At 43.9% G+C, this 14,044-nt stretch overlaps 1 protein-coding gene across 1 annotated transcript in view; it reads left to right on the forward strand.

Moving 5' to 3' along the window:
- The window catches only part of LOC132589603 (cytosolic phospholipase A2 beta-like), a 122,434-nt gene that overhangs the window by 16,392 nt on the left and 91,998 nt on the right, over nt 1-14,044 (forward strand). Inside the window, exons 2-3 of the mRNA XM_060262354.1 lie at nt 7,673-7,745; nt 12,761-12,897. Of these exons, the coding sequence (XP_060118337.1) occupies nt 7,673-7,745; nt 12,761-12,897 (210 nt within the window). The remainder of the gene's footprint in view (nt 1-7,672; nt 7,746-12,760; nt 12,898-14,044) is intronic.

Raw genomic sequence — 14,044 nt, forward strand, 5'->3', positions numbered from 1 at the left:
CCTGGCAGAAGAGCAGAGGCAGCTGGAGAGCAAGAGAGAGCAGACTCGACCCAAAAGAGAAGATAAGCCGAGGTCTGTTGGGGCTGGTTCCAGCTGGCAAGCCAAGGAGGAGGAAAAAGCCTTGCAAGTGCGGAGGAAGCGCTGTTATCTGTGTAACCAGCTCGGGCATGTGCAAAGATTTTGTGCACAACAGCAGAGGAAGAGCCGGCAGCAGTCTTCAAGGACACCCCAGGCAACTCTGGTAAGAACTGGTCCGGGCCTGCAGAGTCTGCCCTGGGTTGTCGACTTTGGGGCTACCCAGATATTTTGCTGCCAGGAAGAACAGCTGCAGGACTGCAGACCAGCTGAGCAGAAAACTGTGAGCTTAGCTGATGCGCGACAAGCAGGCGTGCTTTGCCAAGGCACGGTTTATTTTCCTGGACTTAATCACAACTTTGATAATGTGTTATGTGTGCCAGAGTTAGAGACTAATTTGTTAAGTGTCTCCGTCCTGGCAAGAGCTGGGTTTACAGTAATATTTGATAAGCAGGGCTGTGAAATTTTGAAGCAGGGTAAACAGCTGGCTAAAGGCACTCTAAGAGCTAATGTATATGAGCTTATGCAAAATGTGGGGAAGGCACAAACTGTGTGGAATAGACAGCCACACAGCAGGTGCATTCATCGGCTGCATAGAAGGCTGGGCCACGCCAGCTACAACACAATTAATAAAACTCTGAAGATATTGGAGGGAGTGAAAGTTGACAAATGTAATTCCTTCCTAGATTGCAATGTTTGTAAAGAAGCCAAGTCAAGGGCAGTTCCATCGACTAGAAGAAGTGAACGTGTGTCGGAGAGACCGCTCCAATTAATACATGCCGACCTCGTGGGGCCGTATGTACCCAGTGTTTCTAAAAACAGGTTTGGGTTGATTCTGGTCGATGACCACAGCAGGTTTGCGTGGGTGTATGCTATTAAGCACAAAAGTGATGTCTGTGCGACCTTTAAGTACTGGGCTAGAAGGGTACAAAAACAGTTAAATACAAAAATAGCATCAGTTCAAACTGATCAGGGGGGCGAGTTTCTAAACAAAGAGTTTGCCAACTATTTGAGGCAAGAGGGCATAAAGCATAGAGTTGCCAATGTTTCCTCTCCGTGGGAGAACGGGATCGTGGAACGGAGAGGGGAAGTACTCCAGGGTATCTGCCATGCGTTGCTAGAAAATAGTGGTTTAAAGCTGGCATACTGGGGTGAAGCCTTGAAAACGTCCTGTTACATTTCTAATCGTTTGTGGACGGAGGCTATAAACGACATACCCTACAGGGTCCTGTATGGGAGAAAGCCATCCATGGATCACCTTAGAATATTTGGATCTAAGGCTTGGGTGAACATTCCTCTTGATAAGAGGAGAAAGGGAGGTGCCAAAGCCAGAAAACTTGTGTTTGTGGGGTACCAGAACGGCATGAAGTCCTGGAGATTTGTGGACAGTAATGATATGATTAAACTGAGTAGGTCTGCCTCATTTTGCGAGGATGAGAATTGGTCCAAAATTCATGCCAATGAAATGCCCAGAGAAAATAAGCTGCAACTGTCTCTGACAAGTGAGGAGGGGCAAAAGCCAGAAAGCAAGCAGGCTCACTCACTGAAGCAGGGGGAGGACAGTGCAGGCAGCAGTAAACAGCAGGAGACTTCTGAGGCTGTAAAAAGGGAGCCGGTTGAAGTCAGGGTCTCTGCAAGAGAAAATAAAGGTGTGCCGCCCAAAAGATATGGTTTTGAGGCTAATATAAATTATCTGGGCAATGGAGATAGTTTGCCTGATGGAAAGCCCAGAGGCTATGCAAGTGCACCAGATGTACATGTGGATACTTCTTTCACTAGGGAGGAAGGAGGTTATACATATGTATATGATGACCACCCTAAAACATATCCCAGCATGCTGGAACTGTTGTCTAGCATGTCTTCTGGAGAAGAAGGAGACACATAAGCAAAAGCCTGGAAGGAGAGGCTGTAAGCAATAACTGAATTAAAAGGGTGCAAAGTGCAAATGAATAAATGCTGGAATGTAAAAGCAATGCTGTAACATTAAACAAACTTACTGTTTCAAGATGTGTGTTAGGCTGTAACTAAACTATGATTGTAAAACTGAGCTGAAATGTGAACAATTCCAAACTGTAATAGCTAAATGTAACAATGTTAAGCTATGTGTAAAAAGGCTGAAATCTGTAAAAATGTGTATGTACATCTACACCAAACTACACGGTACTGTGTTTCCAACAGGTCTGGGAAACAAGCCAGCAAAAAGATAAGTGAAGTGCTCAGTCTGGGCAGAGTGCCAACTGATAAGAATGTGCTTGCAGGTTAATTGGCAAGCAGAGCAAAATGTGTGTGCATTAACACAAGTATTCAGGAGAATGGAAATACTGAACTGTAACTAATGTATATATGGGAATGTATGTAACCAAATGTATTGATGGTGAAATGACCAATATGTATAAGCAATGTTGTAATGTATGGGTGACAGCACAGCTATAACCTGAGGAGGGGTGTGGCTATTATAGGTAAAGAGACAGCTTATAGCATGTGCTGCAGAACAGAAAGTAGATCTGGAGGCTTAGATGATCTACATGACAGCAGGTGGCTGGCTGCCAGAGGTATTGCATCAGCCAACAGAGTCAGCATGACACAGCAAGTTGCTGATTGGCTGTCCAGTGTATAAATGTACAGAGTAACTATGGTGTGTGTGGGTTAATGGAGTTGGAGTTGCAGCGGAGCATATTGTCAGTCAGAAGAGTGAGTGGTGTTGTAAATAAATGTATATAGTGGTTTTACAGCTACTGTGTACAGCCTTCATTCTTGCGTCGCTAAGAATCACCCTCTTGGACTCTAAGCGCATCAACAAATTTGGCCTTTAAGAAATGTCATAAAGAACCAGTCCTCATCAGGCCTGCAGTGTGGTGAGACCAGGCAACCTACCCTTAGGGTTGCCAGTCCTCAGGAGGGGGCAGGGGATTCCCTGTTTGGGAGGCCCTCCCCCCATTTCAGGATCATCAGAAAGCGGGGGCGGGGGGAATGTCTGACTCCATTATTCCCTTGGGAGACCAATTCCCATAGGATATAATGGATAATTGATCCATGGGTATCTGGGGTTCTGGGAGGGTATTTTTTCAGGTAGAGGCACCACATTTATAGCATAGCATCTGATGCCTCTCCTCAAAGCACCCTTTAAGGACTGGATCAGGGGGTCCAATTCTATGAGCCCCAAGAGAAGGTGCCCCTATCCTTCATTATTTCCAATGGAGAGAAGGCAATTAAAAGGTGTTCAGTCCCTTTAAATGTGACGGCCAGAACTCCCTTTGGAGTTCCATTATGCTTGTCATAACCTTGCTCCTGGCTCCACCTTCAAAGTCTCCTGGCTCCACCAACAAAGTCCCCAGATATTTATTGAATTGGACTTATCAACCATAGGGTACCCCCCTGACTCTTTTTCAAGTGCTGGGGGGGGGCAGAAAAGTGGGGGGACAGAAAAGTGAAGGGAGGGACAGAAAAGTAAAGAGAAGAGATGGAAAGTTGTTGAATAAAAAATTCTATGTCTGAGGTTTCATATTACTATTGCTTGAAAATGTGAATGTATGAAATGGCTTGATACCAAGTCAAACCTTTTGTCCATCAGGTTCAGAATTACCTACTCTGATGGGCTGCAGTTCTGCATGCTGTGTTGCTGAGCTAGGCCCCCAACCTTATATTTATTTATTTATTTAGAAATGTATATGCTGTTTCTCCTGAGAGCCAGTTTGGTGTAGTGGTTAAGAGCGTGAACTCTAATCTGGGAGAACTGGGTGTGATTTCCCACTCCTCCACATGCAGCCAAGCTGGGTGACGTTGGGCAAGCCACGATTCTCACAGAGATGTTCTCTCAAGAGTCACAGAATCATAGAATCATAGAGTTGCAAGGGATCTCCAGGGTCATCTAGTCCAACCCCCTGTACAATGTAGGAAACTCACAAATACCCCCCCCCCCCCCCCAAATTCACAGGATCTTCATTGCTGTCAGATGGCTATCTAGCCTCTGTTTAAAAACCTCCAAGGAAGGAGAGCCCAGAGAGTGAAACCTGTTTCACTGAGGAACTGCTCTAATGGTCAGGATGTTCTTCCTAATGTTGAGCTGGAAACTCTTTTGATTTAATTTCAACTCATTGGTTCTGGTCCTACCTTTTGGGGCCACAGAAAAAAAATTCCACACCATCCCCTATATGACAACCTTTCAAGTACTTGAAGATGGTGATCATATCAACTTTCAGCCGCCTCCTCTCCAGGCTAAACATGCCCAGCTCTTTCAACTGTTCTTCATACGACTTGGTCTCCAGACCCCTCACCATCTTTGTCACCCTCTTCTAGACCCATTCCAGCCTGTCTATATCCATCTTAAAATGTGGTGCCCAAAACTGAACCCAATACTCCAGGTGAGGGTTAACAGACAAGACAGCTCTTTCTACAAATATGAAAAGTGCTCCAGGTTTGAAGGAAAAAATGAAATCACAAAACAAAAAATAGGAAGAGAACTTCCCCAAATAATATAAGCAGTGTCTTAGCTTTAAGAAACCGTGTCCTCAATGGTTATTGCTAGGCAACCATGGTATTGCCAGCCAGTTCTAGCCTTGGTTTCTGTCAGTAAAAGGCAGGGGGAGGGGGCAGGGCCTTATCCAGGACCGTTTTGCCTTTGAAGGAGGACTCACTGGGGTTAAGCCTGGCAGGATAAATAGCTATCATGTGACACGCATAACTAATATAGGCCAGCAGTTTGCTATTCAACAGCAGTCACCCCATAAAAACACTATCTTACAGTGGTTAGAGATTCTGACTAGGATCTTGGGGACCCAGGTTTGAATCCCCACTCCATTGCAGAAGCTTGCTGCATGACACATAAACTCAGTCTCACAGGATTGTTTTTAGGATTAAAAAGAGGTGAGGAGAATGATGTAAACTGCTTTGGGCTTCCATTGTGAGCAAAAGCAGGATATAAGTGAAGTAAATAAATAATGAATATAACTGCAAGAAATGAGCGGGCAGATAAAAGGTTGTTAGGTGAGAAGGAAGCAGGGAAAGGTGAGGATATGGCGCCTGTCAGGAGGACGCAAAGAAGAAATAGTGTTGGGGAAAGTGAAGTACCCCCACAAGGACTTGTGGGTTTCCCACCACACAAATGGTCCAGATCAATCAGCCCTTGCACAACTGGGCCAAACTTTTCCAAGGGAGAGGCTGCCATTGGGAGGAAAGGAGTAAGGACAGGGGCAGAAATAAGGAAGCAGGAAAAGGAGCTGGCTATATCACCCTAAGTTGTTCAGAGGGTCTCCTGAATTTGTTGGGGGAATTAGCAAGGAGACCTAGGCAATTCAAGAAGTTGGGTAAGCACGATCTCCGTCTATGTTTACAGGAATTTTTCCCTCAGAAGAACTTTCAAATGAACCAGGCCTTAATTAATGAAATTGTTTTTATTAAGAAAATTAAAGAAATAAAATCAAACATATTAATTGAAAAAGCATAGGGTCGCCAGGTCCGACTCAAGAAATATCTGGGGACTTTGGGGGTGGAGCCAGGTGGAAGGGTGGGACAAGCACTATTGAACTCTGAAGAGAGTTCTGGCAATCACATTTAAAGGGACCACACACCTTTTAAAGGCCTACCCCCCATTCAGATATAATGAAGGATGGGGCACCTTCTTTTGGGGGCTCATAGAATTGGACCTTCCAATTCAATCATTTTGAAACTTGGGGAGTGTTTTGAGGAGAGGCACTGGATGCTATGCTGAAAAATTGGTGCATCTATCTCAAAAAACAGCCCTTCCAGAGCCCCAAATATGCATGGATCAATACTCCATTATACCCTATGGGGAACAGGATCCATAGGGTATAATGAAGTGCCCAGCAGCCATTTCCCTCCCCACCTCGCTTTCTATTCACCCTGAAGTGGGGGGAGGGGGGCTTTCCAAACTGGAGGATCTCCTGCCCCCAACTAGGGATTGGCAACCCGGAAAACCCACTCTATAAGCACTTATACAAGTTCAGAAAATAAAGGTGGTAGCTTTATATTTCCCTCCCCACCCCACCCCACTGGTGGACCTTCTGATGGGACTTGGGTTTTTTGGCCACTGTGTGACACAGAGTGTTGGACTGGATGGGTCATTGGCCTGATCCAACATGGCTTCTCTTATGTTCTTATATAGACAAAGAAGGGAACTTATTTTACACGTGACTATATTTACCTATTCAGGAACAGAGATTTGAAGAGAAAGGTGAGCAGAAATGAACCAGGATTCCACTCAAGTTGTGAGGGTAATTTAGTGGATGTCCAGATAATGTGTGTGTGTGTGTGTGCACGCACACACAGAGTCACAGAGAGAGAGAGCCTGAGAAGAGCCAGAATGTTTATATGCCCTTTGAGCTATGATGTGATTGCTCCTAGAACAATGCTATGATGGTGTGAATGAAACAATGTATCTGAACCAGGAAAGTTTCATAACTTTCACAGTTATGAATGCAATGTAATGTAATGTGAATGCAATATAATGTTTACATGAAAAATGTCTATTGTGTTCAGTGGCCTCTAATTGACTTAGTAAGTCAAGTAAGTAAGACTTAGTAAGTCAAGCAAGTAAGACTTAGTAAGTAAGTAATGTAATGTGAATGCAATATAATGTTTACATTAAAAATGTCTATTGTGTTCAGTGGCCTCTAATTGACTTAGTAAGAAAATGATTACAAAGGGGTGTTATGGGATTAAAATGGTTTTGGCTATAGATTCACATAGGATAAATCAGGTAAGGGAAAGTCAGGGAAGGTGGGGGAATGAGTTAGTTGCAGGGCTTTTTTTGTAGCAGGAACTCCTTTGCATATTAGGCCACACACCCCTGATGTAGCCAATCCTCTAAGAGCTTACAGTAGGCCCTGTACTAAGAGCCCTGTAAGTTCTTGGAGGATTGGCTATATCAGGGGTGTGTGGCCTAATATGCAAAGGAGTTACTGTTACAAAAAAGCCCTGGTTAGTTGTACTGCTTGTTCTGGAAATTATTCTTTGGTACTGATGGATTTAAAAGAATGAAGAGAGAATGTCAAAACCCAAACCTTTGCACCTTTAGGATCAGTTTTCCTGGACAAGTCTCTGGCCAATATTCGATGACACACATTCCATGTGACTGTAGGACCTCTTTTGATCCTATTTGTAGCCTAGGGAAAAGTCTAGAATGAAGGTTGCTTGTTGTCACCTTTTTCAAGGTACCAGAGTAATCCTTCAAGGGAGAAGGGATCCAGGCATAACAGCTATGGGAGCTGCCAGAGAAGAGGGGATAGTGGGTCCTCGACTTGTGAAACTATAAAAACAATTACCATACCATTATTCTGACATTGCTAAAATATGTCAAGGAGCACTTATAGTAATTCAAGCATAAGTTTTTAGTAATAAGCTTACCACCAAAGTACAGTCATTACAATGTTTTTGTGACACATTTAAGAACTTCTCCACAGGATGAGCATTTGGTGGGAGGAAGAACCTGTTTTTCTTCCTTGGGAAGTCTCCTTTGCACAGTTCTGACTGGCCAGCTTTTATGTCAGTTAAGATGCCTCCCCCTTTTATTGCATAATTGTCTGACCACAAGTATCTCAGGCTGGTTCACATGTAATTCACTGGCTGTGTTTTATTGCAGAACCAAGAGTTTCCAGTTTTCCTGCTATCTGTCCGAATAATAAAAGCCACTAATATCATTTCTAGAGATTCATGTAAGTTCTGAATATCCTTCATTGTACCACTGATTCAAAATATGCTTGAGGGGCAATGAAAGTTAGTGTTCATGATTTTGTGTTATTTCTAGTTGGTTCTAATCCAAAACGTTTATACTTCAGTTGTGTTGGAATATTTTTGATGGATCATAGGGTTGTCAGGTCCAACTCAGAAAATAAATGGAAACCTTGGAAGTGGAGCAGGGAGAATTTGAGGGTGGAGCCAGGAGTTTCCCATTCCTTAATATAAATAAATAAAAATACAGCAGTACAGTTCCCCCAAATACCAACTTCATTTCCTCATCCTCCAGCAGCTGCAGTTCCACTAAATGAAAGTGAACATGTGCACACATTCTCTCACAAAGCAGCAAAAATAAACACAGCACTCACATTTGTGATCTCACTGGGGCTATTTATTCACAGAAGTTGCTGAATGTAACCATCTGCTGTATTTCAACCAACTTCCACAGATTAACAGGAAAATGAAAGCAGAGCAGCCCAGAGGGTGGAGTTTTCTGGCTGAGGGACTCTTCTGGCTTTTCTTCCTTTTTCGCATGTTTCACAAACTCACTGGGAAGACCCCCCCCCCCGGCCCTGCCTACTTGTCCCACCCATTCAGCTTTCCTTTTGCTCAGATTTAAAGGCACACACAAAGTCCAAAATACAGGCAGTTTGCAGGCTTCTTTTAAGCGTACACATAATAAAAGGCACAGAGTGACTGTGCTTTTCCCCTGCCAGCCAGCTGGCTGGCAGTGGGGAGGAGCCTGCAAAACCAGGGGATCCCCCACTGGAATCTGGCAAGCCTAATGGATCAACATGGCTACTTCCTCCCTCCCCCCAAAAAATAGTAACACAGAAGTTGTTGGAAATATTGAATTGATTAAGTGCCAGCAAATATGAAAAAAAGAACAAAGTAAGAGTCCAGCAGCACCTTTAAGACCAACAAAGTTTCATTCAGAATACAAGTTTTTGTGTGCTAGAAGCACACTTCATCAGACAATAAGATGGAATGGAAAGCAGTCCTACATATAAAGAGCGTGGGCAACAGCAACAACAGCAGCAGAAACACAAACTAGCAGTCACCAGACCCCAACTTGTGATTCTTTTAATCTGCTAAAAATATTTCCATGATTTTGCATATTGATTCACTGCCCACTCTCTCTATATGTAGGACTGCTTTCCATTCCATCTTATTGTCTGATGAAGTGTGCTTCTAGCACACAAACACTTACATTCTGAATAAAACTTTGTTGGTCTTAAAGGTGCTACTGGACCCCTACTTTGTTCTACTGCTTCAGAACAACACAGATGCACACCTGGATCTATCTACATGAAAAATATATATATTGGCATCTGAGAGTTGTTTTGCTTTAATCTTGTTGACTGAGGAACTAGGGTTGCCAAGTCCAATTCAAAAAATATCTGGGGACTTTGGGGTGGAGCCAGGAGACTTTAGGGATGGAGCCAGGAGACATTGGGGGTGGAGCCAGGAACAAGGGTGTGACAAGCATAATTGAACGCCAAGAGAGTTCTGGCCTTCACATTTAAAGGGATAGCACACCTTTTTAAATGTCTTCCTTCTATAGGAAATAATGAAGGATAGGGGCACCTTCTTTTGGGGCTCATAGAATTGGATCCCCTGGTCCAGTCATTTTGAAACTTGGGGGGTACTTTGGGGAGAGGCAAAAGATACTATACAGAAAATTTGGTGCCTCTACCTCAAAAAACAGCTCCCCCAGAGCCCCCGAAACCTCCAGATCAATTCCCCATTATGGCCTATGAGAACCGATCTCCACATAGGGAATAATGAAGTGCTCAGCAGACATTCCCCCCCCCCCCCCCGCCCTGGTTTCTGGAGAGTCTGAAGCAGGGGATTGGCCTCTCTACTCACAAGTAGCTGCCAACTTCTTCACAGCAACACAGACACACCATCCGAAGAGGAAGCCTTTCAATTGGAGACTGAAGCTTCCGGAGGTGCAAAGGCACATGGTCCTCTGGGGGCGGGGCTTCCCCCCGCCAGCCAGCTGACTGGGGGCGGGAAGGAGCCTGGGAAAGCAGAAGAACTCCCGCTGGAACCTGGGGATTGGCAAGCCTATGAGGAACTCCCACTCTTTTAAGCTACTTTGAATCTGTTATCATTCTCAAGTATTGTCATGATCCTTGGTAGGGTTGCCAAGTCCAATTCAAGAAATATCTGGGGACTTTGGGGGCGGAGCCAGGAGACTTTGGGGGTGGAGCCAGGGGACACTGGGGGTGGAGGCAGGAACAAGAGTGTGACAAGCATAATTGAACTCCAAGGGAGTTCTGGCCATCACATTTAAAGGGACAGCACACTTTTTAAAATGTCTTCCTTCCATAGGAAATAATGAAGGATAGGAGCACCTTCTTTTGGGGCTCATAGAATTGGACCCCCTGGTCCAATCGTTTTGAAACTTGGGGGATACTTTGGGGAGAGGCACTAGATGCTATACTGAAATCTGGAAATCTGGTGCCTCTACCTCAAAAAACAGCTCCCCCAGAGCCCCCGAAACCTCCAGATCAATCCCCATTATACCCTATGAGAAATGATCTCCACATAGAGAATAATGAAGACGTTTCCCTCTCCTCCACACACACACACATCCTTCTCGCAAATCTGATGTAGGGGATTGGCCTCTCTACTCACCAGCCAGCTTCTTCATAGCAACACAGACACAGAAAGCTGAAGCCTTTCACCACCTCCGGAGGTGCAAAGGCACATGGTCCTTTGGGGCGGGGCAGGAAGCAGCCTGGGAAAGCTCCGACTGCTGTGATGGAGCTGGGTGGGAAGGGGAGGGGCAAGGAAAAGCTGCTGCGATCCAAGGTGAGAAGGAAAGGGAAGGGAGGAGGAGAAGCATCGGGGATCGGTGGGAAGGGGAGAGGAGAAGCTGCTGGGATCTAGGCTGCGTGGGAAGGGCCGCCATTCCCCCCCGCTTTCTGGATTTTGGGCGAGCAGGGGGAGGAGGCTCCAAATCGGGGGTCCCCCGCCCAGGTGGGGTTTTGGGAAGCCTAATCAGATTAGCTACAGGGCCTGAAATTCCCAGGATTCCTTCTGTCCCTCTGATTGGGTGGGCAGCAGTTTTGGAGGAAAAACTTGCCTACTGGAGTGGTGGGACTTTGAGGATAGAAAATAAAAGGCCCAGCTAAAGAGGAAGGGTTGTCAGGGCTGGTGTCAGCAGACCCAGGAAGGCGAGAGCTGCACATGCTGTCCTTGGAGCCCACCTTCCCTTACAAGGGAAGGCAGGCTCCGAGAAGAGCACACACTGCTGTGTTGCAGTACCACTCTCAACTTCCTGGGTCTGTGCAGACCTGGGAAGGCTAGAGCAGTGGGGCCAGCAGTGATTTTGTAGAAAAATAGGTGGTGGAGCTCATCCAGGGATTGTTATGCAGCTGCACATACTATTCAAAGGACAAGGAGGTGGAACTCTCAGAAGGAGGTGGTGGAACTCTCAGAAAGGTTCAGGAGCTGTGCTGGGCATTACTGAGGAAATGGAAATAAGTAGTCATAGGAATATTAGAGTTTTATAAAATTATGAGTGGTGTGGAGAGAATGGAGAATTCTATAATACTAGAATCTGGGGTCATCCAGTGAAGCTGAAAGGCAGAAGATTCAGGAAGAACTTTTTCACACAGCACATAATTAAACTGTAGAAGGCAGTAGCAATGGGGAAGAGGTGGAAAATACTCAAGCAATCATGCATGGTAGCAATGTGGGACTGTTCCTTGAGGACATGGCTTTCAAACCATTGTATCTTTATTTTCTCCAACACTATGTGCTTTGGATCTCAGGCTGCAGTTCTCTTGTAAAATCTATTTCCATCCTCAGGGCAAACCAAATTATAACAGAGGCAAGAACTTCCCTATTTTATGTCACTTGTCAAGCAATCCCTCTGCGAAAAAAGAAGCATATGAGACCTTTAAGATTCCCCAGACAGTGGAACAATATGCTGCTTCAGCAGTGCAGAGGTCAAAGGTTCAGGTCATTAGTCATAGACAGGAATGCCTGTCAGGTTTCCAGGTAATTTTGATTATGCAAAACTATTGCATGCTTTGACTATTGCCAGCTACTGTAGTCAGTTTGATAATCTTTTGGAGTAGGTCAAAGTGTTAGTAGTCCATAGAATCATATTGTTGCAAGGGATAGAAAAACTGTTTTGTGCAACATGGTTGAGCTGATCCCACATCTATGTTGTATTAAATGGGAAATAGAAATGTAAAACATGAAATAAAATCTTCTGCAGGACCAATTTGGTTTGAAGTGTTGGAAGCATTTCAGTTGATGTTGTTCACAGCAAAATAAAATAAAGATAAAGATTAGCCTATTAATTACTGCACTGCATAAAGATGGAACACTTTTCTTCTAACACCATACAGCTTTTACTGCCCTTAGGCATTCTGAGGCTTTTTCACAACTAGTTTCACCCTCTAGACCAATTCAGGGTGCTGGTTTAGACCTTTAAATTGCTATAGAATCTTGGACCAGCCTACCTGAAAGACTGCCTGTCCCATTATGAGCCTGTGTACCACCTCAGAGCATCTTCCTGGTTAAGCCTTTTCTTTGAGTTGTGTGGTTGGCCTCTATTTGCTCCCACACTCTGTGACAGCTCCAACTCTACTCCAATGGTCTCCCTGAAGAGAAGTGGAAAGAGCCTTCTTCTGGAAAAGATGCAAGGCTGTTCTCCAGGGCTTTTTTTTTGTAGAAAACGCCCAGCATGAACTCATTTGCATATCAGGCCACACCCCCTGACACCAAGCCAGCCAAAACTGTGTTCCTGTGCATTCCTACTAAAAAAACCCCTCTGCTGTCCTCTATGGGTGGGTGTTTAGCAGAAAACTAATCAAAATTGTATTATAGTGAAGGTGAGAAGGATTGTTTAGTTTTAATTGCTAGCCTGCTGGTCAGCCCTTTGGAAGCAGCCTTAAACACTGGGATTGGCAGTATATCAATATTTTAACAAATAAAATGAATAAATAGGCTCTTTCATTTCCTGCTGCAGTGTCTGCATCTGATTGTTACGTGACCTTGAGTCTGCCAACAGCATCACAAGAGCAATTCAGAACCCAAACCATCAAAAACTCTGAGGCTCCAGTCTGGAATGAGACTTTCTACTATAGAATTCAACCTGCGATCAAGGTAACGTTAAATAATTGAGGAATGGAACCATTCACTTTTCTGGAAAACCTTTTAAGCTATAAAGCCTTTAACATGTTGTTGGGACCGGGTGGGTGGGATTGGCTCTTAAAACAATAATATAGAATATTAGTTGCTTGCTTTAGGAATTTTCAAGAGAAGGATGTTTAAAATTTTAGATTTTCTGCAATCCAAATGCCACTCTTATTTACATAGCCATGCACCATGTAAATAATTTTGTGCACATGTACATATATCAGAGGCAGATAGGGAGGAGATAAGACTTTATCTACAGATTGTAATACAGAGGAGGAGAAATGACAAGTAGGTTATATTTCAAACAGGGAGAGTTCCAAAATTCACCTTGTATGCATTTCCCCCCAGATTTTGGCTTTTTAAATTGTCCAATCTTGTTCCTTAATGGAACTTTAATTGTAAACATCTCTCATTGTCTGGTTTTTTTTTTTGTTTCCCAATACTGAATGGAGCATTGTGAATGAAAAGTTTTCCACATCATTCTTTTCCTTCAGTTCATATGCATGTTCTCTCTTTCCACGTTAAAACTGTTTGCAGGTACTTGATAAAAACAGTGAACCCCAGTATGACTGAATAAGTGGTTTTATCTCAAGATTCTTTTTGTGAGCATATCAATAATGTACCACATAAAAAGATGCCCACATGACTCTTTTGCAGCAACAGCTTTGTTTATCTGAGCAGGGCCTTCTGCAGGTTCCACCGCATAAACAGGCAAAATCAACAACTGCCTATTTGTGTGCATCCTCTGTTGTGGAATGGCCTGCCTGATGAGGTTAGCAAGACTCTCCTGGCTTTCCACAAACTACAAAACTGAATTATTCTAGACGGCTTTTTACAGTTAATAAGGATATATTGTAACCAAATGGTTCAGAAAGATGCTTTGGTGAAGGTACAGGGACTGTGAATTGTACTTTAGTAGTTTGTCTGTTGCTAATCATAGTATGTAATTTCTTTTTTACATGTCATGTTAATATTTATGCTTTGTTTCAGCCATTTCATATTTTTGCAATCCAAATCCTTGTATTGTTTATTGGATGTCCTATGTTATTGATTGTATTGACCGACACAATGTAACCTGCCTTAAATCTGTGAGAAAGGCAGACTATAAATAGTA

This window comes from Heteronotia binoei, chromosome 21 (assembly GCF_032191835.1).
Source record: "Heteronotia binoei isolate CCM8104 ecotype False Entrance Well chromosome 21, APGP_CSIRO_Hbin_v1, whole genome shotgun sequence".
Classification (NCBI taxonomy): Eukaryota; Metazoa; Chordata; class Lepidosauria; order Squamata; family Gekkonidae; genus Heteronotia; species Heteronotia binoei.